Genomic DNA, 24,672 nt, shown 5'->3' with positions numbered 1-24,672 from the left:
TTTTTTATCACACACATACAACCATCGTCAAAGCACACACATAACTGAGAGTGAGTGAGTGAGTGTGTGTGTGTGTGTGTGTGTGTGTGTGTGTGTGTGTGAGAGAGAGAGAGAGAGAGAGAGAGAGAGGGAGATGACGATGGAGAAGAAGAAGCTTGGGTGCTAGCGAGAGAGAACAAAGTTAAGAAGGGAGAGAATCTTTTTGGAATCTATTCGTCGAAAAATGCTCATCAAAAGATTACGTCCACATTATGAAAGGAAATTCAATTCCATTGTAATTGAGTTTCTATATACACGTACAAGCATAATAGTGGATGCAAGCATTTAATATCCTCAATTGCACCTTGCACACTCAATGTAAATATGCGCTCTTCATCATGTGTAGGATATTCACATGACTTTAGTTTTACAATAAAAATTATTGTAGTCATTACAAACTTGAGCACTTTGTCCAAAAAGAGTAGACTCCATCTCGGAGCACATCCATTTTGTTAAGAGCAACAAAGCATGACATGTTTGACAAGAGACTGATAATGCAGGGTCGATAATAAGTGTTTTTGTGCAACAGTGGGGACACCAAACATGAGATCTTTTGTTAATGTGGACTCATTGGCACCCCTGTTGATGCTGTCTTCTAAGAACACGTTTTTGGCGAGACGGCTTTTGAGGTTGAGTGTTGGATGGATCACTAACTTCTGCATTATTTTGAGTTCTTCAATACTTTTAGGTTGACCATGGCCAAGCCGAGTCTTTGTTACATTTTCTTGAATTTGGTAGACATGGCATGTCAACTCGAGATGGAGATGCCAAAGATCGAAGGTTGTCCGTGGCTAGTTGCATTTGGTGTATGATTTGTTCTTCTTCCTTTTCACTCTTCTTTGACCAGCCATCATGGATGGATGAAAGAACTGTATGGATATCTTTAGCAAGCATGAACACCTCTTCCTCTTGCAACAACTCACCATTGTGACTGATATCATTGTTGGCTTTCTTCATTCCATGAGCATTGTCTAATGTGGGAAGAATATCATTTAAGTGGGCTAGATTGCACATAACTATCGGTCGTACACCATATAAGTGCTTACATTTTGCATTGTCTACTATAATTTTCAATTTGAATTTAAAATTGCATCAATATCTCATTCAAAGTCTTGAGGTATCGCTGCAAAATTTTCTCACCCTCTCTTAGTCGTATTGTGTGGTATTTGACTATCCTTGAATCCCAAATCTTCCAGCATCAGCAACCACAATGACATATAACATTAGCCACATTCATCCTTACGAATAGAAATCATTGAGCAAGTTGTAAGCATACCTTTTTTTTTTGTCTAAAGAACCTTATCAAGGTTCCACCCATGCGATTTCTCGTTTTGGAGTCTCCCACAAGGGCATTCAACAATTTTACAATTGAATGGTTAATACGTGCTTCCAAAAGGTTGTAGACATATTGCCATAATCTCTCTACCAAATTTTTTGTGTCCACATTGCCATCATTAAATAGTCTTCCAAACTTTGGCCATCTTTCTCTCCACGTGCATTGTTCTCCACACCAACTGTTTGTGACATATTAGACTATATTTTGGTGGTTTGCATATTTTTGTAGGAAGAGTTGGTATCTTCCTACAAAATCGCCTTTATTAGGTATATGCATTAGATTTGACATCTCCACGTAGACATCACCTTGCATCTCCTCTGGAACCTAAGTTAACAAGTAAGAAGAGATGAAACGTTGAGACATGTTGTGCATTGGCAACTTTGAGACGATTTTCAACCCAAGCTTTCTTGGTGTAGAACTAGCATAGCATGACATGAAAACTAATCTGAGGACAGATCTCATTTACATCAGACACCCAACAACATGGATCTTCATCAACTACCTTTAATATAGCCTCCAATTCTTGTTGAGATTTATCAATAACCAAAGCACTAGGACGAATATGACCCATTCTAGAGAAAACCAACCGAAAGGTTACCTCAAGGGCAATTACTTTATGATGAGGCCCACATCAAAAGTATATAGCATAAACCATGTTGGAATTCCCACACCAAGTTGATATGGTAGCACAACTGCAAACATCTGTAGACCAAAAGCATTTGTTTTGAAAGTATATCAATAGCATAGACATTGTTTTGAGAAAATGCATGGCTATCTCAAAGCATCCACTCGTAATGTAGAATGGAAATGAAAGGTTTGTCTTTTGCATCAATTGCCGATGGATTATAGGGTTGAACATATATACCCTATAAGAAAAATCTTAGTGAAAGTCACATAATATACTTAGAGACCTCACATAGCTCAACATATCATCTTTTTGTTGTTTTTGTAGAGATAAAACTTTGCTATACATTGTGGTTTAATCATCGTTACTAACTCTATCTATAAAAAACTTAAGAGTGATCATAACTTGTCAACTTGCATATGGTTGCATGACTAGAAATTAAAACTTGGTTTTGAAAAGTACCTTGAATGCGAGCTTGATATGATAATATCAGGATCTCTTTTGGAATCCTAAAGAATTGATAGATCATGCGATCAAGTGTGGAAGCCCTTTGTATTTGAAATTTTTTCTTTGGGCATTGACATTTGAGCAATGTGACAAGAGCTTCAACCACCAAACAAGTCATCAATGCAAATTTCACCAAATGGATGAAGTGGTAAATGATATAGATAACTTCTTGACCCTAGAATATGTCCTTCATGAATTAGGTTGACTAAAATACAAACATAATGACTTCCTTGTGTGAACTATATTTGTACATGCAAATTTCACCAAATGGATGAAGTGGTAAATGATATAGATAACTTCTTGACCCTAGAATATGTCCTTCATGAATTAGGTTGACTAAAATACAAACATAATGACTTCCTTGTGTGAACTATATTTGTACCTTGAATGGACAACCACACTTCTTTGATCTTTCCAATCTTTTTTTTTTTAATTTCCCCTTTCTCTAGAAACACCTCCTCAATGACACACATAACCAACTTTGACCTTGTGAGGGGTGTGATTTTTTGAGGATCTCACCTTGACTAGTCTAACCTTCTATTCTATCGCAAGATCATCAAAATAGCTTTCCGCATTGTCCTTATGCATGTTTGTTCTGGTCATCGCAGGCTTGTTGAGATCAAAAATGTTTTGTCTAGTAGATGTATCATGTAGTTGATGCTTTTGAACAATTCAACCACAAGAATCAACAAAAGCTTTTATGTAAGCAAGTGGTAGGCCACGGTGATGAGAACTAATGTACCAATGTGCTTGAAGCGCATTTAATGTGGTCGTGATGCCTTCATGAGTTTCTAAATTTACATTGCAATGAACATCTTTCACAATGCTTTCCTAGTTCTCAATGCATGCAATCCTTAGCTTAGGATCCACTTTTTGATCTAGATAATGCAAACCATCTTCTTCTTGAACCAAGCAAAGGCCCTCTTGAAGTCTTCACCATTCTTTTTAGATCCAACATTCCTCTTCTATCACACATCTTTATAGTTTTTAATGTTATGAGGATGTCTTCACGTAGTAAATCCCTAGTCATCAAATCATATGTTTTTTGGTCAAAAGAGTTGTTGAAGACAAAAATTGTAGAGGATTTGAAGCAACTCTTCCTTGCTCTTCATCTTCAGTTGTTTGATCAAAGTCTCCTTCGCTTGTGCTAGCCTCAAGAGAATTTTCAATGTTATGACTCTCTTCATCCTCAAATATCTAATCCATGTCACAAGACTATAGTGTGTGCATAATATAATGAAAAAGACAAAGCCTAGAAGCATGTCTTGTGCTTGGATGAAAGAAGTTACACCTAATACGCTTATTTTCAGCTCTCTGGAAAAAAGTAATTTCGAGTACCCGACATTATTTTTGGCCCAAGATTACTTTTTGATGAACGGTGCTCAAAATTATGTAACTTTTAAAGAATTTATACTTTTAAGATGTAATAATTAATGAGAATCTACAAAATACCTTGCAAATGATTGCACCTACCTCTCTTTTTCATACTAGATACATAGAGAAATATTTTGTTGCCACTGCACACGAGATTACTTTTTGCATTTTGTCAAAATTAACGCTCCTCCTTTGTAGATGCATGTATTGAATGATTCTCGCCCTTGATCCCATCTCACTTGCCTACGCTAGCTAGTCTTGAGAGTGGACAGGCTCAACCACTAGAAATAGAGACGAGGAGGCTCTAAGCAAAGCACTTTTGCAGTGTGGTAATGAGCAGTCATAGGAGCTAGGCATGAAGGTGAACCTCACTAGATGCTATAGCGTGCTCTCAGATTATAACATGAAATGTTTCCCACACAGTTTGAACAACTCATTTGCACTTTTGTGTGGAGGAGAAAAACCTTTAAACCAGTAAAATAACTCTATAAAGTGTGTAGCCTCAGTTTTGGGTGCCACCCTCTTTGTGTATGGGAGGAGTGTGCTCCTCAACCCTAATGTGTGTGTAGGGGAGGTTTTGTGTTCTATCTACCTAGTTGTGCTATAGGGGAGGATTATGTGTATACACCATTTGTGTTAGGGGAGACAATTTGTGTACTTCACTCTTTGTGTGTTTTGAAGAGAGGGCATTTATGTGAGTGCTACTTATCACCATCAACCTATTATGCAACAAAACCCACTCGGGGAGGGTTGTTGAGGTGCGATTTTGTTGCATCGCAAGAAATCTCCCTATCCAATGTGTCAACCATGCCAGCATTACCCATGTGATAAGCCTTGTGTGCCACGTATTGCCCTATAGGCCATGTGAAGGGTCAAGGGCCAAGTTAGCATCTTACTCTTTGGAGAAGAGTCAGTTGTCCCTTGTGGATGTGTAAAGGTCACTTGTGCTGCCTACATAAGAAGGCTACTTGTACTCACAACTCTAATCTATGTTCATTTCCAACATGAACGGTTCTCTTGTCTATCCACCAGAACCTTTCAATGATTGCCACAATTATTGCAAGTATTATGAAGAGTTGCCTTCTGAAATGTTATCTTATTATGCCTGGTTCTAGAGTAGCTCAATTTGTGTCTTTAATGTAGAAAAATAGCCACATGGAGGCCATCTACAAGGGGCTACTAGTCTCTTCAATGGTCCATTGGGAAAGATAGTATAATGCTCTTCCATGAAATAACCTAAGAATCCTACTCATCCCTTTGCTACGCAAAGTCCTAACATTCAAGAGTACCATGTATGAGCTTACATCCTTTCTCTAGCACATGGAGTACTCTAACAACCTATAGTCCAACACAAAGTCATATATCTATAGTTCAACACATAGTCATATAGATATAAACAAAAGGTGCGCTCCTAGAGCTCTATCAAGATTCCCTATGTCATACACACTCCAAATGTGAAGGTTCAATAGTCTGATTGGGGGTTTAGCTATAGATTTAGCACATAGCAATAACAATGGGGCTCAAGGAAATTGCATGCTTTTAGAGTTCTTGCCAAGAAACTATCCCAAGAGACCTTAAAGATCTATCCGACAAGGAGAGTTGAACTCAAGGCCTATTATGAGAGAGAGAGAGAGAGAGAGAGAGAGAGAGAGAGAGAGGCAATGTAGATCGAAAACAATTCATAATTTTTATTAGTGAATAAGCCAAATCACTAATGGTTAGCCACATCATTGTTTCACACATCTTCCTAAGATCCCATGCATCAGTGTACATGTACCTCCATTTCGCTAAAACCTTCACACAAAGGAGATAATGAGAAGCTCAGAGGAATGCAACACAAAACATTGATATCAATGAGCCTACAGAGAAATATAGTCTGCACGTAAAGCACAGAGTCCTTAACTTATACCTATACGTGAAATAGCAAAGAGTCCTTAACTCATACCTAACCTTCACAAACACCACTCTTTTTTGGCTTTCTTAAGGAAGCCTTAGAGGAGGAGAAAAAGTTAGTTAGACATTTGAAATTATACTATTTCTCATACTAATTTGGACATGCTGTTTCATGTGAACAATTAAAATTTTCTTTTGTTTCTCTGTTCATTTCACAACCTTAGATGACTTTATTTCTTTGTCCTTAACTTATACCTATACGTGAAATAGCAAAGAGTCCTTAACTCATACCTAAGCTTCAAGAACACCACACTCTTTTTTGGCTTTCTTAAAAAAGCCTCAAGAGGAGAAAGAGTTAGTCGGCGGACATTTGAAATTAGACTGTTTCTCATACTAATTTGGACATGCTTTTTCATGGGAACAATTAAAATTTTCTTTTGTCTCTCTTTTCATTTCACAACCTTAGATGACTTTATTTCTTTCTCGCGCCAACCTGAACCTTCCCCTTGTTAACAACACAATAGCATAATGTTCATCTTTGTATTGGTAGAAATCACTAGACCTTATTGGACTCGAAAGACCCTCCACTTAGCCTTAGTTTTTAGATTCACTGAATAGAATGGATCTGATCATCGATTTACGATTACTTTCTATCAAATTTGTATTCAGCAAATCGATATCCAAATTCAACTGTTTCCAAACCTTGACCCAAAAAACAGACTTGATATTGAGGAAGTATTTATAGATAATGGATACCTCCCTTTTATGATGTATATTAGTCTTGATACCTAAGACTCTGAAAATCATACTCTGGCAATATCAAAGGAATGCCTCTACATAAAAGTATAAAGGCTCCAATTCCAATTATTTTTGCATTTATAGATCTGAATAGAATGAAATGAGAAATATGTATCCTCATCTGGACAATTGGAATTATTTTATTAGAGCATGCAAAATACCTTTCTTGGACCAATGAAAAGAGGACATCAAGTTGTCCCTCCCACTTTTGTGATGCATGTAAGTGACAAGGATGGCTACTTGACACACAAACAAGCACTACTCAAACATTCCTTGATATTTTTAAAAGTTTCTGTAATTTAAACTTAAAGCAGGCAAGCTTGAGAATATCCCTTGAAATACTAAGGTCACAAGGTGAAAAGAACATGAAATCTCAAACTCAGAATGGCATATGTACAAGTAATACATAAAGTTTCTAGATCCAGCTGACTTGGCCGACCTTCGTTATATTTACATGCTTGAAAAACATGCACTTTGACTTAATCATCTTCGGATGTTTTGGGCTTGGTTGCACACAGCATAATGAATTTGTTTCTTCGTACTTTTCTGTACTCGATAAACCCACAAGCTGCACAAAGATCTTCCAATTCGGCTTCGATCCAGTATCTGAGGGAGGAACCTGATGTGACTCTTCTATAAGCCTGTACCACACACGTCACGTTATGTCCCTTCCACAAAAGCCTTCACAATCTTCTTTGTAATGTCAATGAACCTGTGTGTGTGAAGAAAACATAGCTGGCATTCTATGTGCCCAAAGTGGTGCCTATCCCAAAGGAAGTAAAAAGTTGTTACATGAGACTCCCGTAGGCAATTACTAAGATTGATGACAAAAAACATAAAAAGCTGAAAATACCTCAAGGGAAAAAACCCCTCCTAGTGCCATGAATGGAAGCAAGGAGACCGCGGTTCAAACACCAGGCAGCCATTTAAAAGCACCAGCACAAGAGGGAGCCAACAAAGTCGGCAGTGAAAGCCAGAGGAGCAAACATCAGAAAATCGAAGGCTGAATGAAGGAAAAAAACCACCAGGGGAGTGCCATGAAGGAAATCGAGGAGACCATGGTTCACCACCAGGCAGCTGCAAAGTTGATGTCGAAAACCAGCAGAGAACACACCAGCAAAGCGAAGGATCACTGTCGAGGATGAGAGAAGGAAGAGCAGCGACAATATGAAGAAGATAACTGGTTCAAAGGCAAAAGTGGACGCTCTCATCCCGGCCAAACCCATCAAAGTTCAAACAGCCTTCATTCAGAGGAAAACACCACACTGAAGACCACTGTAGCCATCCCCGAAGGAAGGAAAAACAACAAACTAAACTCACACACAGATACATCCACACATAGGAGCATACACCCACACACTCACCCAGCCCACACGCGAGAAAAAACAAGAAAGTCAGAAAACAAAAGAAAGAAGAAACAAAAACGAAGACAAGCCGCCTGCTCACACACACAATTAACATACAGGCAGAAAGCAAAAGAAAACAAGAAAAAAAAAAACAAAAAACAACAAACAAGAAGAAAGGGAAAGACCCAAAAGAGGGGGGTTGCGCTGGAGAGAACACTGCCAACACTGTGCACAGCCAAGGTGGAAGAATCCGCTAGTAGAGGCGCAGAGCTGGCCCAAAAGGTAGTGGCCAGAAGTGTGAGGCTGTGACAAGGCAACCACCGGGGCTGCACACAGAGCTGGTGGTCAGCCGAAGATGAGGCCAGTAGAGGGCATGGCAAGTAGGGAGCAACACATGCAGGAAGGGGTCGCTCCGAGTGTCGTCCGCAAAGCACCATATCGAGGACTCTCTTCCAGAAAGGTGAGCTTAAGGTTGTGCTGTGTGCTCGTTCTGTGAAGATTTCTCATAAATGGTTGTATAGAACATGTATATATTCAAGTCTCTCTCTCTCTCTCTCTCTCTCTCTCTCTCTCTCTCTCTCTCAACACACACACGCGCACGCACGCACGCACGCACGCACACACACGTGTACTTATTTATCCAGCAGTTAAATTATATATATATAACAAATAAATTTCCTTTTTTCACAAGGATTCCTATTTACCTTGATCAAAGCTCCTAGGTTGTACCCTATATTATTGCATGGGGCAGTTTTTATAAAAAATGGGGGGCAACCCTCTTCCATCTATCTTCTCATGGGTACCCACCCCTAAGGATATTATGTAAAGATCGTGGCTTTCATTGCTGCCCTACCCTTCACACCCTCGCTCTCTATGTCCCCCTTGTCTGTACTACAACACACCGCCACCTAGTGCTAACTCCTACACACACTCTCTCTCCCTCTCAACTCCAGTACGCGAGCAAGGGTGGCCATAGCAGCGGCTTGGGAACCTATAGCCATTGAATACTCTGATAGTGGGGCGTCTTCTCACCTTAAACAAACCGGATGAGCTATAAAAGGTGAGGGTGCTATGGCCCCTCACTTAGTTTGTGGGTATATCTCTCTTTGCGTGTGTTTTTCAAAGTAAGGTGCCATGTTCGAACAACATAATAAAGGGGGATTATGGGGTACTTGGTGCTGCCGTAAGTCTGGTCTGTCATGATACTATGCAGCCTAATGTTTAGGTTTATTATAAAATAAGAGGTGGTACGATTTTCCCTTGACACTCCCTAAAATGATAATGGTGAGGTTCGCCCCGAATGATGAGTATTACTTGAACCACGTTATGGGGACTGTGGTTTGCATACTTTGGGATAAACCGCTGATTCGATGCCATTTCTAATGTTGTTTACTAGCGTAATAAGTTTTAAGCTAGATAGACTAGATTTAGCATATTTTTTTTCTTATTTATCACAACACATACCAATATAGATTGAGGTAAGTCGGATTCTGTATGTCCATGTGGGCCTGCGAGTTTTGGTTTTTGCTTGATGACAGAGCCAAAATTGATGCTTTAACCCAACAATGGAATTTTTGTGGTACATATCTCAAGTTGTTGATTAGGTTACTTTATGCTTTATGGTACTTGTGGAAAAAGGAGTTAGGGCCTGACAATATGACAAAGTAATATTTGAAAAACTAACCTATGGGCTAATATAGGGATTAAGACACTTGGATTAGAAGGGGTGATGGCCTTTTGATCAGAATGATATGTATGTTAAATATCTATTTAAGGTCTTATAAAAATTGAACTATATAGAAACCATACTTATAATTACTTCCAATAATTGGGATAATAAACTTTTTTACAATAAATACTAAAGAACTAGAAGACATGAACACTTTGCACAATGGTTTTAAGTTAAAAAGAGTTGTAAGTTGGACATGGATAACAACTGATATAGTCCGTTGACACCTGTAATACACATCCAAGGCTAGCGAATCTGTTGTCTTGTTTTGGATGAATGCAAGTGAGGGCTCTATCCTTTCTTGGAAATTTTTTTGGCTTAAAGCTATTGTCTGTCCGAGAGTACACTTGCTCCTACCACTTGGGAAGTAATTCTTTATTGGATCACTATCAGTGTATACTAGAATGTGGCTTCATTCTCATATGCCATGTACAAAGATAATTCTAAAACTCAGTTGTTTTTGTACTAATTTTTTCCTTTTCTCTAAAGTTAGCTGTTTTTTGAAAGTAAAAGTTCATTTGTGTTTTATTATATAAGTTAAAACATCTACACACACACACACACACACCTCTTGTATATACCACCTAGAAGCCTTGAAGTCCCCATCCCCCACCCTCCCCCTCCAAGGACCGACATGCCGAAGAACGCCGCGAAGGAGGAGGCAAACAAACCGCCAAAGGTGACCAAGCTGGAGAATTCGTACATCGCGGATACCCTCGATGTCTTCACTAATCGACTATATAAGCTTGAGAAAGAGGTCGAAGGATTGACCAAGGAGAAGGAGAAGTGGGAGGAGAAGAGAGAGAAGAATAAAGAAGAATGGAAGAAAGAAAAAGAAGGCTTAAGGAGCAAATTGACCTCCTCCATGACTCCATCGCATCCCGCACTGCTGAAGAAGGAGAGATCAAAGTGGAAGCCAAGGAAGCCTCAAGGAGGAGATCACCAAAGTTCTCACGGTAAGCATCAATGACAAATTGGAGGATACCAAGGAAGGATGGGTTGAAGTAGTCAAGAAGAACATTAAAAAAGGAGGTGAAAGCGGAAGCTTAAATAGATGAAGCACTCATCATACACACTACCATTGAGGAAGAGAAGACGTGACAAGCCCGCTGCTTCTATGTACGAGTGACTAGCATCAAAGAAGAGGAGGGGTCCACACCCGAGAATGATGGGAAAGCCCTATGCATGAAGCTCGGGTACAAAGAAGACGAGGAGCCACCCTTCTCCAAAGCTTGGAGAGCCGGAAAAGATCCACAAAAAAGAGCCCTTATCCTCCAATTCACCTTCGAGGAGTCTCGAACATCCTTCATCCGAAAGAGGGTCATCTTGAGAGGGCTCCAGGGGCCCCCTATCTACCTTGATGACGACCTCATAAAGATGCAACAAGACCACCGCAGAGCATGCATGCCTAAAGTCGAGAAAGATCGTAAAGAAGGGAAGAAGAGGTGGTATACCGCGATGGAGGGCTATTATTGATGGCAAGACCATCGCATAGGGACTCGCGGCCTATGTAACACATGAGGAGATCCACCTCGCGGTTTGGAACTGCAACGAGGATCTATGGACACATCCAGAGAGGCTTGAGGAGGTGATGAGAGGATGGGACATCATTCTTCTGACAAAGACACATGAGAGTCCAGAGCAGAGTCTACCAAAGATCCAGGGCTTTCAGTGGGAGTCCTCCCATCAAGAGAGCACCCGCCAGCGCACCACATGAGGATCAGAAGGGGTGGCTAAACTGTTCAGCCAAGAACTTCGGAACAGGATACAGACTGCTGCATGAGACCCACGGTTCTGTGACCTCTGGATCCGCTTTGAGCCATCACAGGCCGCTACTTCACCCTCTCAGGCTCCAAATTTGCTACTACAGAGACAATAGGGGAGAGGGAGGAGAGATCATCCACATACACATGCCTGTCAGATGAGATCATGGAGTACTCTACACTAGGGGAAGTCTTCCTTATGGGAGACTTCAATGCTAGGACATGTAGGAATCAGTGTGAGACATACGACACAGACGACCAATGGCACTATTTGCCATACAAAAGGAGGCCACCATGAGAGAGTCAGTAGACACAACTCGCACCACAAAGTACGGCAATCATTTGCTCAGATTAGGCTCTCAACACCGCCTTGTTATTTATAACGGGAGGGCACCTACTTCAGGAGGACTGACATGCATACCACATGGAGTTGTAGTTGGAGGGGGGAGTACCGTGGATTACATCATTTGCTCAAATTAGGCTCTCAGCACCGCCTCATTATTTATAATGGGATGGCCAATGGCCTACTTCAGAAGGACTGACATGCATACCACATGGAGTTGCAGCCGAAGGGGGGAGTACCGTGGATTACATCATGGGACCCAGAGAGGCCACTCACCTACTTAGCTCTTTCACCATCCCACCCATACCGATCGGAGCTGACCACACCTATCTTGCACTCTCCTTCAATGGCGGCGCCACACCCCACACACCCATGACCCGCACCCCACACACCACGATCCATTTCACACATGAGCTAGCCCCCTTCTACTCAGCAGAGGTCGAGAAGGGACTCCTCTTGCTCCACCCCTCTACACCACTACCTATGCTGGCCTCCCACATCACATCTATTCTTCAGCCATCAGCTCTTTCCCACACACCACCCATATAGGCCCCCCCCCCCCCCCCCCCCCCCCCCCCCCCCCCCCCCCAGGGACTATGCCACACAATCACTGGTATGATGAGGAGTGCAGAGAACTCTACCGCCGGCTGTGAGCACAACGAACTTTTGGAGAGACCATTGCGAGAGGCCAGACGTCGGAGGAAGACACTCACCGCCAAAAGCGGTGAGCTTTTGAGGAGTCACAGGAGCTAGAGCTATACCATCTGTTCATGAGCATGGACAGTCCCACTGCATGGCGCACCCTTCAGGAGCCACGACCGACTACCCCCATTGAGGATCCACAAATATGGCACAACCATGCAGAGAAACTTTATGAGGTACCGAATCAGCCTCCGATTCCACCTCCCAGGCCTCCACCTATGAGCTCCTCCTCCTTCACAGCGAAGATGGTCAAGAAGGCCATCCACCGACTACAACATCGCGGATCATCAGATCATACAAATTTACAGAGTGAGCACCTCATTTATGCAGCCACCACAATAGCCCCGTTGATCGCAAATGCATTCAACCGGGCTATAGGGGAGGGCTTCCCAAAGGAGTGGACTAGACACACCATTCTGCCCATCCACAAGTATGGAGACACCCTGAACCCAAGGAATTATAGGACAATCATGATTGGCCATATAATGGCCAAATTATATGGAGCAATTCTCGAGGCTGAGCTTAGTTCTTATGGGGAGGTTGAGGGCCTACGGGCTCTTAGCCAGGCAGGGTTCAAGCGGACCTTCTCTACTATCGACCACATCTTTGCTTGTGCTGCCTCATTGATGGAGCAAAAGTGCGGAAGAAGAGGCTTTACTGCTGCTTTGTGGATTTCCGCAAAGCGTTTGACACCGTCCGACGGGAGAGGCTCTCTCGGCAACTCGAGAGTTTGGGGATACCTTCGTAGATGATATAGGCCATCTATGCTCTCTATGAGAAAATGACTAGGAGAGTTCGCTGCCTAGGCGGTATGTCAAAGTCTATTGCTAGCACCATTGGTGTTAAGCAAGGATGCCCCCTCTCCCCAACCCTCTTCGGATTGTACATCGACAAGATCTCCGACTACATCCTACGAGCGCAGGGGCAAGAGCGGACCAAGTAGGTACCACATCCACATTATGCTATATGCTGATGACATTGTACTCATTTCAGAGTCACCAGAGGGCCTACAGAGCCATCTGAGAGCTTTGGATGAGTTTTGTATAGACAAGGGACTTACAGTGAATCTTGGGAAAACCAAGATCATGATCTTCCACACCTCCAGAGAAATTTGACGAGCAAGCACATTTACAGCAGCACGAGGACCAGTAGAGGTAGTCACGTCCTACATCTACCTGGGAGTAACATTCACCAGCAGACAGGGGCCCTTCTGCATGGCACAAGCCGCCATTGACAGACTCACTAGAGGATATGCAACACTCGCCATGCTAGAGCGGAGATGCCATCAGGCACACTTTCAGGAACCCCGCACAAAGGGGTGGTTATTTGACACATTAGTCACTCCAACCCTAATGTATGCAGCAGTAGTGTGGGCACCCAGATTGACAGATAGCTAGTGGGCAAGGATTGAGAGATCATGCATCTATATGATTTCTTGCCTGTTTCGAGGCAAGCACAGAGTACCACCGAACATCATCAGGGCAGGGCTTGCCACCCCCCTCATGGTAGTGGAGGAACTCTTCTAGACAGTCTGCTTCATCTAGAGAGTGAGAGAGCTCCCGACCGACAGACTCACACGAGAGCATTTGAGTCAGCTATACAGACATCAGAAGCTGGATACGACAGAGCATGGTACAGGCAGATTAGAGCATGGTTCGGAGCAGACGGCCTTGACCTGGAGAGTTTTCCACCTTTCTAGTACGACCCCGCCTCCCCCAAGCTCCATCTCTCACGTAGTGAGAGAAACATAGTGATCCGACAGGGTCTCTGGCATCTCTATACCAGAGAGACTTGGATCACATCTCCCCTCCAGCGGAAGATGTCACACTACAGAGACCGATTTCTTACCAGATTTCTTACCATACTGGAGGATGGGTTTATACAACGACCACGCTATATAGACACCTACTTGCCACACAGCTCACGAGTGGCGATTGGTCAGCTGAGAGTGTGATCACATAGACTAGAGATCGAGGTGGGGCGAGCTCATGACATTCCTAGGGAGGAGAGTGTGTGTGGAGTATGCAGAGAGGAAGTGGAGAGTGTAACAGACTTTGACACTCCAAGTCAAGAATCAACCGCGACAGCACCAAATAACCACTTCAAAACAAGTCACAGATCACAATAGATGTACACTGGCCCGGCAGAGTTCCGTGCCTAGAGATATTGGCCCCAAAGACTGGCGCCCCTTTCGGTATTTCCTTTTATATTAATCAGTACAAGAGAGTGGCTAAATTTTAATCTCAGACTCTGCGTCCAAATGCTCTGAGAAGTGAAGCCCTCACCACTTATTTCAAGGTTACAAGGGATGCCCAAAAGCAGAGCCCCAAAAGCTTCAAATCAAAAGCAACTGCTCTCTCTCTCTCACAGAGAGTCAAAACTTGAAAGCAAAAGCATTCTCTCTCTCTTTCTCATTGCGTAGAGAAAAAGCAAGATTCGCATCGCTCATTATTTAAATTTTTATTTTTATTTTTTAAATTTATTTATTCAGCCTCCGTGATTTCCTGAAATTAGGGTTTGCAGGTTTTTTTAGGGTTTCTGTTGTCCACCACATTATCACTTTGTGACATACCCCCCTCTTGAAGGCATTGTAATCGACCGCGATTACGCCTGCAAAACCGACAGAAGCCATAAACCGTCTTAGCAAACACTGACTGTTAGTACCTACGTACTAGGGACACACATCTAGCACATGTACCAAATAGACAGTCACATCACCAGACATCACAGGACATCACATGACATTCAACATTCATTCGGATCTTAGACCATGATTTATCGGCAATGTAGTTAGCAATCACATCCAGGTCCAATCGGGACCTCATCGATGTCCGATTGACTAACCCCTATTGCTACCATGTCTATTCGAGATCAAGTAGACCAAAATGCTACAGTCATTTCGTCTATCAGTTCCTGCACTCACAAGAAGTCAAGAACAAATCAGTATCATAATCAGGAATTCCATTTCATAAAGTCATCCAGCAGAATACTGTCAGCTCTCAGTATCCCTGAAGCTCAAAGAGACATCAGTGACTTTAGTATCAAAATCGAGGCATCTCTTGACAAAGGAGTGGAGTGACTCCCCTCTTGTGCATCCCACTGCACCAGATCTTTGGCCAAGCTGAATTTCTGGGTTCCGTCTGGAGTAGACTATGCTAAACCAAAACATCGAGGTAAAGTTTCACAATCGAGGAGTATCTGCTAGGTCCTCCTCCTCCATCCACTTCACATCAAATGCAGGAAGGTTCTTGAACTTAACCAAGAACCGCCTTCGGACTTTACCTTTCTTCGTATCTGTATGTGCCAAATTCTATTCAGGAACAAGGGTCTCCTCGTTCTCTTCCACTGCGGGTTGCTCATCAGGCTCCCCATCATCAGGCACATCACCCTTAACAGGTTTCAAGAGACTCACATGCAATGCATTGTGAATCCTCCAAGTATCTGGCAGTTTCAATCAGAAGGAGACATCATTTATCTTTTCAGTTATCAAGAAAGGTCCGTAGTATTGCATACTAAGCTTTGGAAAAAGCCTCTCCTTTCCCTTTTTCTTTCTTATGCGTGCCTTCTCAAAAGTAAGAGCACCCAATCATCCTCCTTCAGTTTCAAGTCGCGACGATGGTGATCTGCTGCCTTTTTCTGTCGTTCTTGAGACTCCTGCAAAGTCTCGCGAACCTTGGCAAAAGCCGTATCCAAATCTCGCGAATATTCATCCGCTTCAAATATCTAATCTTTCTTGCTCAGGAAGGATGGAACCTTCGCAGCACTTTCAACAATCTCACATGGCGTCTTCCCTGTCGAAGAGTGTATCGTGTTATTGTAGGCAAATTCCACCAAAGGTAAGTTCTTTTCCCATTGAGTCTTCTGATCCAAGATACAAGACTTCAATAAATCTAAAATCACTGAATTGGCAATCTCAAATTGCCCGTCAGTTTGCAAGTGAAACGATGACGAGAACTGCAACTGCGTGCCAATGTTCTCCCAAATTGCCTTCCAAAACAAACTCATAAATCTGGGGTCTCTGTCGGAGACAATCGTCTCAGACGTGCCATGTAATCGGAAAATCATCGTGATCATTCTGTGTTCTCGGGAGATAAAAAATGAAATCCATTTCAATACTTTTCCAGGGGTGGGTGGGTATGGGTAAAGGCTTTAACAATCCCTGTGCCTTATGCCTGTCAAAATTGACCTTCTGGCATACTAAGCAACTACGCACAAACTCTTACACATCCTTTTTGAGTCTCGGCCCAAAAGAAGTATCTCTCTACCCCCTCCATGGTGGTAGCAATGCCGCGGTGACCCGTAAAAGGTGGACAGTGGCATTCAGTCATAACCTTTGCCCTCAACGGTTGTGTAACGCACAACATAGTCTTTTTTTATCAAGTAGTCTTCCCGAAGAGAGTATCCAGCTACTGTCTCCCCATCCCGTATTCGTGTGAAAATATCTGCAAAATCTGTGTCTGTGGCATACTGATCGACCATATCCTCGAAGCTCCTATGATGTATCGCGGAAATAGCTAGAACCAACGGCTTCCGAGACAAAGCATCTGCCACCACATTCTTTTGTCCTTGCACGTGGACAATCTCGAAGTGAAACTGTGACAAGATGTTCGCCCACCGCATCTGCTTTTCCCAAAGCTACTTCTGTGACAAGAAGTAGCGTAAACTCTGATGGTCTGTAAAGACAGTGAAATCCGCTCCGAGTAGGTAATGCTGCCACTGAGTAAGAGCATGGATAACCGCCAAAATCTCTTTCTCATATAATTGTGCTGTCATCTCCGGCCTAGAGAACAATCGGCTCTCATAAGCTATGACATGGCCTTCTTGCATCAAGACTACACCCAAACTACGACCATAAGCATCACAATATACTTCAAATGACTTCTGCAAGTCCGGCAAAGTCAAATCTGGTCCTGTAGTCAATTTCTCTTTCAATGTTTGAAAGGCAGTCACCTCTGTGGATCCCCACGAGAAAGGTACTCCTTTTTGTGTCAAGATATGCAAAGGGGAAGAAACCTCTCCAAACTTTCATATGAACCGCCTGTAGTACGAACACAGTCCCAAGAAGCTTCTAACTTCATGGACATTCCTCAAATCGGGCCAATCACGGATAGTCTCTATCTTGGTCGGGTCCATTTGCACTCCTGCTGCTGCTGACACAATGTGTCCCAAAAAGTGTATCTCTGGTAGGAAAAATTCACTTTTCTTTGCATTAATCACTAACGTGTGATCTCGTAATGCCTGAAAGACTTGAAGCAGATGATCTCTGTGTTCTGTCTCATTCTTGGAGAAAACAATGATGTCGTCAAAGAAAGTGCCAACAAATAGCCTGTACTCTCGAAAAGTCCTGTCCATCATCCGGTCAAATGTCGCAGGAGCATTGGTTAAGCCAAAAGGCATCACCAAAAAACTCAAATAACCCAAAAGTCGTCCGAAAAGCTGTCTTGTAGACATCTCCTGGCGCTATCTTGATCTGACGATATCCACTCTTCAAGTCAATCCTGCTAAAGCACGAGGATCCCTGTAACCTGTCGAGTATATCATCGATACTAGGAATCGGAAATCTGTTCTTGATGGTGATTTCGTTGAGAGTGCTATAATCGATGCACATTCTCCAAGATCCGTCTTTCTTCAAAACCAACAACACTGGAGAGCCATACGGTAAAGTACTAGGTTGGACAAGACCCTTTTCCAAGAGGTCTTTCACTGGGTTCATAATCTTTTCATTCTGTACTCGGCTCACACGGTAAGGTGGCCAATTCGGTGGCGTGCTTCCAGGTATCAGATCAATGATTTGATCTTCAGGCCCTCTGAAAAGCAATCGGCATGAGTGTGGAGAAAAATCTTGGCGTTTTTTGATCAGGTCAAAACATATTCATCCTTTATCCATCGTTTAGTTCTCTCCCAAAAGAATGAGTAAGAAACGGAAGTTCATCAAGTACAATCTCTAAGCCCTTTATTTATCAAAGTCGCTTTCTCGGCCCGGTAGTCAACCACGGCGTAGTTCTTGTGGTACCAAGGGATCCTGAGTAGAACGTCACTCGGGTGCCCTAAACACCCCTATCATTGCAAACGAAGTTTGCCAATGCTCGGTGTAATGGCAACATCCCATCCGGGTGCCAGTCGAACTACCTCCACCTGTGGCGTCAGTCTGTCGAGCGTAATTTCCAAATTGAGCCGCCAATTCCAAGTGAAAAGAAGTTGGCCTTGGCTCCTTCAAAAGAGCTTCCTGATCCTTCACTTTGCCCCAAAAGCGGCAAAGTTTATACTTTCATTCATTAGATTCGGTGCAGGTTCCACGCCATGTGGTCCCAGTTCTGTTTTTCTATCTGCCTTTTCTGCCACGTTCCTCAACTGCTCTCGAACTCTCAGGCCTGTCGTCGTCTTTATCATTCTGTTCTTTCTTTGCCTTTTTAGGGCACTTCACGGAGATATGTCCATGTTCCCCGCATCCAAAGCACTTCCCCTCTCTGATGAAGCGAGCTCTCTCCTCAGGAGTAAGCTTGGGTCGTGCATCCTTTTTCTCTGGGTCGCTCTTTTTCTTTCTACTTTCATTCCCAAAAGTCTGTTCGGCTCCTTGTGTCATGGCCTCATCTGTGGGGTAGGTCAGACTGCCAGAGTGAATAACAAAGCCCCGCTTCGCATGACTCATCAACTCCTAAATAGAAGCTGACTTCTGTTCCAAGCAGTGATCTCGGATCTCTGTAGGTAGACCCAAGGTAAACCGCTCAATCTGTTCTCTGAATGAGATCTTCTTGAATGAAGAGGTGGGTAGAAAAGAGCTCCAGAATCTTTCACAATAAGCATTGATTGTATCTTTCTTGGTCATCCGAAGATGGTTCCAAGCAGCTCGTATATCTCGTTCATATTCTTGCGTCAACCAAGAAGAAATAAAAAGCTTCTTAAATTTCAGCCATTTAACTGGCGCAGTCTTGTTTAAAAGAAGTGTGGACCACCAAGTACGAGCATTCCTCTTAAAGTAAGAGGCAGCTCTCCGAATCTTGGAGTGCTCTGAATAGCGTCCTCCCGTGAAAGCGATGTCAAACTGCTGTATAAGAGACAAAGCCTTCGAAGCATCTGAGTATCCTGAAAAAGTATCAAACTTGATCGAGTGGCCACCTTCTTTAAACTCTCGGACTTTCTTGCTTTTATCTTCGAGAAAGTCATACTGGCTAGCTTTGTAAAAAAAATTCTTCTTATTCGCAAAAAAGTTTCCGTCATCAGAATCTGAGCTGTCTGTAGACGAGTCCTCAGTAGAACTGTCAGTCTCTGGGCGAGATGCAGCCTTCTTTGCCTTTTTCTTGCCCTTTCCGAAGCTTTGTTTCTTGCTTCGCTTTTTGCTTTTTCTGTCTTCTTCGCTCGAGTCTGAAGAGCTAGAAGAACTGTCAAAAGAAGAAGAAGAACTGGGTAAGCCTTCAAACTTGACACGCTTCTTCTGTTTCTTTGCCTTGTCGAATGTCGACCGACGACCCAAATATCCCGGGAAGCCAGTGACTTTCTTCTGCTTTTTGCCGTGCTTTTTGTCTTTCTTTTGCACATCAAAAAGCTGAGCGATCCGTGCATCAATCACGTTCTCCAGTTCCTTCTCCGTATATTTCTTGGAGGCAGAAGGTTTCTTGAGAGTGGGTTTCGAGAGTGGTGTTGTGGTTCTCTGCCACTCCGTCTGTACCTCTTCCAAAGAGGTCTGGTTCATATATTTTGCCATCTTCGGGTCCTTGGCAAAATTGAGCATCATCTTTGTTGCATCGCCAATCAATTGACGATGCTCCATCTCTTGCTGCTCCGCCTGAGTAGGCCTAGGCAGGCCATACTCCGTGCCAGAATCTTCGTGTGATCCCTGCCCGCATCTCCAAATGCAGAGGGAGTCGACTGATCATTGCCTGAAGCCATAGGTGCCGCGGAAAAAAAATTGGGGATTGGATTTCTCGTAGAAGAGAAATGGGTCGTGCTCTGATACCACTGTAACAGACTTGGACACTCCAAGTCAAGAATCAACCGCGACAGCACCAAATAACCACTTCAAAACAAGTCACAGATCACAATAGATGTACACTGGCCCGGCGGAGTTCCGTGCCTAGAGATATTGGCCCCAAAGACTGGCGCCCCTTTCGGTATTTCTTTTTATATTAATTAGATCAAAGTACAAGAGAGTGGCTAGGGTTTCACTCTCAGACTCTGCGTCCAGATGCTCTGTGAAGTGAAGCCCTCACCACTTATTTCAAGGTTACAAGGGATGCCCAAAAGCAGAGCCCCAAAAGCTTCAAATCAAAAGCAACTCCTCAAGGTTACAAGGGATGCCCAAAAGCAGAGCCCCAAAAGCTTCAAATCAAAAGCAACTGCTCTCTCTCTCTCTCACAGAGAGTCAAAACTTGAAAGCAAAAGCATTCTCTCTCTCTTTCTCATTGCGTAGAGAAAAAGCAAGATTCGTGTCGCTCATTGTTTAATTTTTATTTTATTTTTTTTTATAAATTTATTTATTCAGCCTCCGCGATTTTCAAAAATTAGGGTTTGTGGCAAAAATTAGGATTTGCAGGTTTTTTTAGGGTTTCTGGCAAAAATTAGGGTTTTTGATGTCTGCCACATCATCACTTTGTGACAGAGAGCGAGTAGCATTTTGTTTGCAGACGCAGAGCTTATATAGATATCAGAGGCCGATACGAGCCCCTATTCAGAGGGCAACATACCTTCCGAGATATCGTGCACTCTCAAGATCAAAGACAGCTGGGGCACTACTTGCTAGAGATACAGAGGCACATGGACACACTTTTGCAGCCACCTATAGAGACTCGGCGGGGGGGGGGGGGGGGGGGGGGGGGGGGGGGGGGGGGGGGGGAGTTAGTCAGGGGACACTTACCGCCCAATGCAAGCAGCACACAATGAAATTCAGAGTCTGTGAATGGTTCCTCATGGCATTGTGCATCCTATGAAGAGAGGATTGGATGTACATGAGATAGCAACAACTGTCGTGCTTGACAGGCTTTTGTAGAGGGCTGAGGAGGAGCAGCAAACACCTGCTTATAATGTGAGACCATGGCATCAGCAAGTTCCTATTTGGAGGATGTCTAATCACCTGAAGGAAGCATTAAACGCTTAATGTCCTCGTGTGATGCAGATGCTTAAAAATTTGCTTCGAAGCACAACCTTTATCCACAAAAGCCCATTGACGAGCATGCGTTTGCCATTTGTCAAGTTCCCGCTTGTCATTATGCTGGATACATACATGAGCTTCACACAACTCTGACATCTCATTGCCGCAAGCCAGCCAATACCTGTAGCCGTTGACAAACCTGTTTGGTAGCATTAACCTCCCCCTGAGTCCGATGCATGCACTCGTTACCATAGTTCTGAATAGCACATTGCACACGCATAACAAAGCGAAACCAACCAGCGTCGAGATCAAGATACATGTAGGCAAGCAATGGGGGAATAAGTCCAGAAATCATATCTCGAAACGCCTCAAGAGTAAGATAAGCATTATTTATATGCAATATCCGCTTCCGAGAAAGAGGTTGATCACAAAGGGATTGCCCAAAGCACAAAGTCAACAAAAAAGGGTAGTGATCCGATAGCTGCAAGGCGTAATCCATCCTCATATCGCATACAAACTCATCATATATCTATAAGTTGAGTACATACCAATGATCCAGACGTGCACGATAAGAGAAACATATAGCATGCTGAAAAGTAAATCTTGAGACATCTGGATGCACATAACGCCATAAATCAAGCATCTGTGCAGAAGCAAGAAGATGGTCCCATGTTTGCTTCTCCGCAAGCAGCATGTGTAAATTTCTTGTGGTGCTATCATGCATATCTGGAGTATTGTTAAAATCACCACAAAGGAATGCATTGGATATCCATGGATAAGAAGAGATGTCTCGCTATAAGATGGCCGTTTTCTTAGAGGCTGTGTATGCATAGATGCCTCTTGTTTCATATTTCTGACCATTCAACAAGCATTGCACAATCATCCATCGACCACCCGGATCATTTCTCACAAGAAGTGGCTGAAGCTCATGACGAACCATCATCAATAATCCCAAGTAACCATGCAAGCCAGCAGACACAATCCAGTAACCCGCAAAATAGGAATACTGACCAACAAACTCATGCCGATTGTGTTCTTGCAAAACAACTATATCTACCCTGCATGTATTTACGTTAGCCGCGTTTTATCAAGGTTACATAAACCCACGCACATTATACAAGATGCATTCAATGTGATTATGCATGGAAGATCATATGTACAAGTGGAAAAAGAACGTAAAGAATTAAATAGACATGCCCATAGTCACATCTTCATCCACCACTCTTCATAACCACATCCATGCTAGAATCAATCCGTTGATTTAGTGCAGAAAACATTTCCACAAAATTAGCATTTGAGGTGGAAGCCTTACCAATAAGTACATCTTTGTAAGAATGCATCGCTTTTTCACATGCATCAATCAACATCACACATTAGGAGAAGTAATCACTGGGGGAGGGGAGTGCTCATGAAAGAAGCGCCATGCCTCTCCTGAGTCTATATTCAAGAACAACTGGTATAAGTCTCGCTCCATCTGAGCTAGGAATGCTTGCTCCTTCCGTCACACAAGGCGTCTAAAGGCTATCCGAGACTGTTTGTGATTGATGACCCCTAGGAGAAGATCCCTCTGAAGCTGTGCTCGTCTCTCTACACTCGTCATCATAACAACTGTTTTGAGGCATGGTCTCAGAATGGTGTCTCTGATCAGGCCGAATGCGTGGGTATGCCTCTGCTGTTGTACCATGCAATGTCTTAATCAGTAAAGTGGTGATCTCCTCCATTGAGAGTCCTGGCTTGGCTGCTGTACATAGACGACTATAGATCTCCTCTGTATAAACAGTTAGTCTCTAGCGTAAATGTATAGTGGGTATGTGTCCTCCCTCCTGACACTTGGACTATAATGTACTAAAAGGAGATGGAAAGTGTCAAGAGAGCATGATCCACTGCTACACCCATTGATCTTGGTCCTACTGTGAAATCCTGAATGTAGGGGATCAAGCTCAGCTCTGCCATGACATGGTTCATTGTGCTGGCCCCATGCCTGTGTGGAAAGCATGTGAAACCGGCCGCTCTAGGAAAACATTGTAGGTCATTAAGTATCGCCAGACCATGTGTAGTCGCCATCTCCGTGAGATGTCTCCCATACTCTGTCTGCTCCAAATCTCCTACATCCAACTCTCTAAGGCTTAAGCATCTCCTCTGAAGTGTCATAGAAGGCTGTCTAAAAATTGCCCGTTTGGGCATTGAAGTCCCCTAGGAGGATGATGTCACCATCCTTGGAAAACTCCCATATGTAACTGTCTAGGATAGAGAAAGGTGACTCGCCTCTAGGCCCAACATAGACTGATTATGATGTATCGGGGGGAAAGTAGCATATGGCAATGTATAAAAATCGGTCTGTGTCTACCCTAAGCCTCACCCACATGTATCGAGCATGATATTTGCTCGTACAATGTGTAGAAGTGGCTGTAGCTCCTCTCCAAATAATACTGCTACTCCCCCCAATCCTCAACTCCCATGCTTAGATCTTGTGTCAGTCTGGCAAACTGTCTCCATATTTATCCCGTCACATGTGGCATCATCTATCCAGGGGCCTCATGAGTCTCCGAGAAGAATATAATGTCCCTGTCTCAAAAGCTATCCTCAAAGGCGCCCACATCCAGCCTATAAGATCCATCACAATTCCAGGATGTCATCTTCAGTATGGTCCCATAGGTCTCACACCGTCATGTAGAACGTCGCTCTACAATCACCACTTGACCATCTCTTCAGAAGGCAATCTTTCTCTTATCCCTTGCTACTGTAATCTCTGGCCTCACCTCTCTCATCACCGAGAAAAATACCTCTCTTGTTGAGGGTTGGCCTCTTCTTCAAGAACTCCCTCTCCTCCAAGGAGGGGAGACGTAGTATGAGTACTCTGTGCTCTAAGGACTCTCCCGGGCCTACACTCCTCTTGCCCACCCTCCATGCCTTTGTGTAAAGGCTTCTCCATCCCCATCATGGACATGTGGCTTGTGACCTCTTTTTCAAAATTGTTGATATCCTCGAGACCGGTGACCCTCACATGCAAAACACGTAGCCCCCTTCTTTGTTCTTCTTCGAGAGTCATAATGATGGTAGGTGTAGAGGAAGCCTCTTTACCTTTCCCTTTCTTGGCAACCTCGACCCACTTCTCGGCCGCCTCCACTTTCT

General features: G+C 43.3%; 1 protein-coding gene and 1 pseudogene across 1 annotated transcript in view; both read right to left on the bottom strand.

Moving 5' to 3' along the window:
- Window positions 1–249: 249 nt before the first annotated feature.
- LOC147428769 (uncharacterized) lies at window positions 250–3,440 on the bottom strand (annotated as a pseudogene).
- A 3,386-nt stretch (window positions 3,441–6,826) lies between these two features.
- The window catches only part of LOC147428767 (putative methyltransferase At2g41040, chloroplastic), a 164,296-nt gene continuing 146,450 nt past the window's right edge, over window positions 6,827–24,672 (bottom strand). Inside the window, exon 8 of the mRNA XM_086497018.1 lies at window positions 6,827–7,213. Coding sequence (XP_086353144.1) covers window positions 7,052–7,213 — 162 coding nt within the window. The 3' untranslated portion in view covers window positions 6,827–7,051. The remainder of the gene's footprint in view (window positions 7,214–24,672) is intronic.

This window comes from Adiantum capillus-veneris, chromosome 23 (genome assembly GCF_014529385.1).
Source record: "Adiantum capillus-veneris isolate H3 chromosome 23, ASM1452938v2, whole genome shotgun sequence".
Taxonomy (NCBI): Eukaryota; Viridiplantae; Streptophyta; class Polypodiopsida; order Polypodiales; family Pteridaceae; genus Adiantum; species Adiantum capillus-veneris.
Note: the sequence above shows the minus strand (reverse complement) of the source record. Positions and strands in the feature narration are given on the sequence as shown.